The following is a 5,248-nucleotide window of genomic DNA, read 5'->3' on the forward strand; positions in this document are numbered from 1 at the left end:
ATAAAAAGAGAAAGAGGGAGAAAGAGAACTGAATGAAATAAAAAGAAGGGAGAAAAAGAGAGGGAGATGGAGAGGGGAAGAGGGCAGAGAAAAGAGGAAGAAAAGGGAAGGGGAAGAAAAGAGGAAGAAAAGAGGAAGAAAAGAGAAGAAGAAAAAAAAGAAAGAAGAATAGAAAAGAGAAGAAAAGAAGAAAAGAAATAAAGAAGTAAAGAAAAGAAGGAAATAAGAACGGGAAAGGAAGGAGAAAAGTAGGAAGGGAAAATCTCCCCTAAAGTTTCCAGCCCTGCCACTTCGCTATCGCCCACCTCAACCCTGATTTTGGCCCGACTCTTGCGGCCCCCACTGAGCCCGTTCCCCCGCAGCCGCGGGGTCGTCCCGGGGCGCAGAGCCCCGTCCTGCTCCCCTCGGCTCGGCCCGGGGGTCTTGGTGGGTCCTCGGAAGCCCCTTTTGTGGCTGTGCTCCCGTCTCCGGAGGTGGCCGGGCCTCCTCTTTCTCCCCCCCTCCTCTCTCTCTCCCGCCGACCATTGTCAGCCTAATCTGGGTGGATGGTAAAGGACACTGAGCTATCGGTGTTATCACCCGGAGTGACAGGGGCTGTCAGCCGGGGTTACATCAGATCCCGGCGCCGCGCCAGCCTCTGCCCCACGCCGGCCGCATTCAGCCCCGCATGTCCCAGCGGATCGTCCCGCTGCTCCCAGGCCCTCCCGAAGCCAGCGCTTTTTAATTGTCCTCATTTATGAGAGCCGTTTTGTCATGCTAAACAAGGCAGGAGCAGCCATTCTAACCTCTCCTTTCAGCCCTTTTCTCCTCTTCCCTTTTGTTTACCTTCGCCTGATCTCTCATTTATTTATCTATCTATTCTTCCTCTGCTTACCCTCCCATTCAAGCCCCATGTCTGTTAATTGTGTTACGCCGTTTAATTCTAACATCGGTCTCCAAAGAGCACTTAATGAGCAAAGCACATCCAAACAACGCAGCGCTCCGACTATTCAGCTCCTTTGCTCCGTCTCTGCACCCTCTGCGCAGCGAGACTCCCTCTCTTCACAAAGAGGGTCCCGATGAATAATATCTCCCCAAAATAAAACAAATAATAATAATAATAATAATAGCCACCACGAACAACAAAACATCACTAACTGAGTCGGACAAGATTAATTCCACCCCACCCCCTTCCATCACCATCAAGACACCATCATCCTCCAAATCTCTCCGAAAAAAACTTCAACACCGCGGAGACAACTTAGGAAAAATCCGATACCCCGACGGGACGGGGAGAACACCCAGCACAGACACCTCTCCCCCCGCACCGCGAACACTCGGCTTTGCTGCGGCTCCATCCCCGCATCGGAGAAGTTTTCCCAGCCCGCAGCCACCTTTCCCCCGACGGGCTCCATAAGGACCCCGACCCGGTGAGATCGGCTGCCGGGAGAAGGAGGGGGTCGGGACGGGGAGAGCGGCTGCGGGTGGAGGCGGGGGACTGCGGGGGAGTTTCACCCGCAACCCCCGGTGCGGGACGCGGGGCACCGCAGTCACACCACGCAGTTGCCTCGTTTTGACGACAGATTGTCTTTATTCAAAACGTCTTTGTTCAACAAATGAAAAGGTTTAACGAGGTAAAATCCGGCCGGATACATATTTTGGTTTTTTTGTGTGTGGGTTTTTTTGTTTGTTTGTTTGTTTTTCCCCTTCTTCTTCTCCCCAAGACATTGTAAAAACATATTTAAATTACCGTCGGTTTTTAGTTAGTAGTATTAGTAGTAGTATTAATTTTTTACAATTCTACTGCCTGACTTCATACCTGACGCTCTGTCTAAAGTAAACGTAGATCTAGTCTCACTGGATCACACAAATTTAAGGACTATCTGTTTTAAATTAAGCAAACACTATCATATGTTTTAAATATAAATGTTTCTCCCCCCTCCCCCCCCCTTTTTTTTTTAACTTTGAAGAGCCTTATTCTGACATGAAAAGTAATTTTACCTAGTAGTGCGTGGTGGTAAAATATATATATATTTATATATATAACACAGCTGATTTCATCTTTTAATGTGCAAAAGGAAAACAAAACCTTAAAGAAAAGGTTTAAAGACCGAGATTTCCCAAAGTCAAGTCCAAGTGACATGAGACCCTGGAGAACTCAGACGTTAAGAGAATAAATAAAAATCGAAACCTCCTGTCTCTCTTTAACTTTTTTTTTCCCCCCCTCTTTTTTTTTCCTCTTTCTCTCCCGCTTAGTTCCGAAAGTTCAAGGTTCGCTTTGTTTGTTTTTTTGTTTTGAAACACATTTACAACTCTTACAAGTGCCGGGCTCCTATCTGCCCCCGCCATCGCAAGTTCTGCCTTCCCCCCCTTTCCCCCCCAACACCTCCCCCATCGCTCCCCGAACCTGGGGCCAGCTCTCAGGGCATGGTTTGGGCGAGAGCATCTCCCAGTCCCCGAGGCAACGTCCTCATCTGTCCCGGCCCGGTGGCGGCCACCAGAGTCCTGGTTTTCAGGTGGCTTTTTGCTTCTGCAGGTTTTATGTACATGCAACACGAAGGAATCACAGTTCCAGCTGCCACCCGGGGTTGGAGGAGAGTGTGTAGGGAGAGACACATAGAGACGCCTGTGGGGGTCTGGGTGGTGGGTGGGTGTTACATGGCAGTTGCGTGTGCTGAAGAATAAGGGTCTATCCCAGTCTTGGTCATGCCTGGGAATAATATGTAGGCAACTGGAGGTTGCAAACTGGAAGCCGACCAAGCGGTACAGTTACACGGCACGACATAGCCAGGGTTGGTTGGCGAGGGGTGGGTGTGGGTGTGTTGGCTGGGGCAGCTCAAGCTGCCGAACGCCCCGTTCTGGTATCCCAAGGTGGAGGCGTAGGGCAAGGTGCTGGTAGCTAAGGTGTGAGGAACCTCAGTCATCTTCTGAATGGCGCTGGAGCTGAACTGGCTGGGGTCAAGTAAGGAGTAAGGTGCTGAGGTGGGAGGCAGGAAAGCCCTGGCCTTCTCCGGGGAGCTCAGCAGAGAGTCAGTGGCCCCCACGGGAAGCCCGGCGGCCTTCAAGGGGTCGGTTTCCCCGAGGTAAGGCAAAGGGAAGACATACCTGTCCTTTTTCAGCAGGTTCTTGGGTTTACGCCGGGGTCTGTACTTGTAGTCGGGATGTTCCTTCATGTGCTGTGCCCGCAGCCGCTTGGCCTCGTCGATGTACGGGCGCTTCTCCGCCTCGGAGAGCAACTTCCACTCCGCTCCCAGCCGCTTGCTAATCTCCGAGTTGTGCATTTTGGGGTTCTCCTGGGCCATCTTGCGCCGCTGGCCGCGGGACCACACCATAAAGGCGTTCATGGGGCGTTTGATGTGGTCGCTGGGCTTGGACATGCTTCAGCCGGGCGGGTGGGTGGGCGGCTCGGCGGGACGCTGCGGTGAGAGGCGCCGGCTGGCGAAAGGAGGACAGAGAAGAAGCCGAAAAGCAGCCGGAGGAGCGGGAGGAACGGGCTCAGCTGATCATCACAGGTCCTCCACCAGCGCCGTCCCCGGCGGGCGCCCAGCCGGGGAAGGAGTGGGGAGGGGGGGTGGGTTCGTAGGAAGGTTCGGCCCGCGGGGCCCGGCGGGCGGGCAAGGGGCTAGGCGGGCGGCGAGCCGCCAGGCCGGCGGTGGGGATGCGGTGAGGAGCGGGGCAGTTCAAAGGCGAGGGGCTGCAGTGGCGGGCAGGCTGACATAGCGGCAGGGCGGTCACAGAGCGGCCGGGCGCCCAATCAGCGCGGAGGGGGGACCCGCTTAAAAAGAGAGGGAGAGAGGAAGGGCGAAGAGGAAGAGGAGGGGAGGGGACAAGGGAGGGAGGGAGGGAGGGAGGAGAAGGAGGAAGAAGAAGGGAAAAAAAAAAAAAAGAGAGAGAGAGAGAGAAAGGAGCCACCCCCCGCACTGAAAGGCACAGATTAAAAAGAAGGATTTGTGAGCTGGTGCGCTAATAGCAGCTGTGCGAGGAGAGAAGAGGGAGGGGGGGCAAGGGGGTCGTCTCCCCGTCCTACCGGTGCGCGGAGATCCCAGCGCCCTCCAGGCTCCCGCCGCCGTCGGGGCTGCAAGCGCTCGGGCCGCTCGCCCGCTTCCAACACCCCCCGCCCCGTTTCCCCGCTCCGCAGCCCCGCTTAACCCCGGGAGCCGGTCTGCGTTCCGGCTTGCTTTGAATAATTGCCTGCCTCCCGCGAAATGCCCGTGGGGAAAATATTTATTAAATGGAAACAATTGTCCCAGCTCTCGGGGGGCGGCGGGGGAGGGGGAGACGACCGCGTTTGTTCCAAGCTTATTGGTTTTTAACACCTGCTTTGGTTAACAAACCTGCTCCTAAAAGACCCCAACCCCTTTCTGCCCGCCCCCTTCCGAGAGCGACCGGAGAAAAGAGAAGTCAGGTGGGCGGCAGGGCGAGAGGAGGGTCCTCGGGGGGATCGGTTACCCCAGCCCCTCTGGGCACCCCCCAGGTCCCATCGAACTACCCATGTCCACCACTCCCCTCCTGCAACTTTTCCCGCCCGCCTCGCTCCTTCCCGGGGTGCTTCTATTGGTGCGTGCCCACCTCCCACCTCCCCCCCCTCCACCAAATAATAATGATAATAATGATAATAGCACACACACACCCCTCCACCTTATTTCCTGCTTTCTTCCTTTCCGATTGCAATAAATGACTTTCCTTTCCTGGCACAGCCAGGGAGGAGGAGGAAGAGGAGGAGGAAGAAGAAGGGGGAGATGATTTCGACTCCACTCACCTGGACGGGGCCGGCAGCGCCGGAGATTTTGGCTCTGCTGCCTCCAGCGCTATCCCAGCGATTTTTTTCGTTGAGCTAATAAAAATAAACCGCACTCCGAAATTTCTCAGCTCCGTGTTCCAGAGCTGGGTCTGCGGAGTGGGACACCCTCAACCCCTCCTGGCACGGCAGCAGATCTTATCATAGAATCACCGAACAGTTTGGGTTGGAAAGGGCCATAAAGATAATTTAATTCCAAACACCCTGCCCGCTGGCAAAACATCTTCCGTCTTCCTCGGGGACATTTTTCCCTTCCCACCCTGGGATCGCCCCTAACCCTAGCAACCGCTGCCTGAGTGCAGGACCCTCAAATAGATAAAACAAAGTGAAGTGTAGGCAGCTCCTTCCCACATCTGCCCCCCGTTTTACCGCCCCCTCCCCGGGAGCTCCGTGCCACGCCTGGCCCCGGTCGCCCCGTCGGGGCTGTCGCCGCGGGGGTGCCCAAGCGCCTGTGGGCCTGGAGATGGCTGT

The 5,248-nt window shown here is 55.2% G+C and overlaps 1 protein-coding gene across 1 annotated transcript; it reads right to left on the reverse strand.

Moving 5' to 3' along the window:
* Positions 1 to 2,629: 2,629 nt before the first annotated feature.
* SOX14 (SRY-box transcription factor 14) lies at positions 2,630 to 3,371 on the reverse strand. The gene is made up of 2 exons (XM_030456133.1): positions 3,085 to 3,371; positions 2,630 to 2,931 (listed from the first exon to the last, which is right to left on the reverse strand). The coding sequence occupies exons 1-2, from the start codon at positions 3,354 to 3,356 to the stop codon at positions 2,634 to 2,636; spliced, it is 570 nt and encodes a 189-aa protein (XP_030311993.1). The 5' UTR covers positions 3,357 to 3,371; the 3' UTR covers positions 2,630 to 2,633.
* Positions 3,372 to 5,248: the final 1,877 nt, after the last annotated feature.

The sequence above is a fragment of the Calypte anna genome, chromosome 9, assembly GCF_003957555.1.
Source record: "Calypte anna isolate BGI_N300 chromosome 9, bCalAnn1_v1.p, whole genome shotgun sequence".
In the NCBI taxonomy this organism is placed as follows: domain Eukaryota; kingdom Metazoa; phylum Chordata; class Aves; order Apodiformes; family Trochilidae; genus Calypte; species Calypte anna.

What these genes read in the sequence shown, in the direction of transcription:
- SOX14 (XM_030456133.1), bottom strand. Translation starts at nt 3,356, where the DNA reads ATGTCCAAGCCCAGCGACCACATCAAACGCCCCATGAACGCCTTTATG. An exon ending in AACCTGCTGAAAAAGGACAG is followed by an intron (nt 2,932 to 3,084) that starts GTATGTCTTCCC and finishes ACTTGACCCCAG; the next exon opens with CCAGTTCAGCTCCAGCGCCA.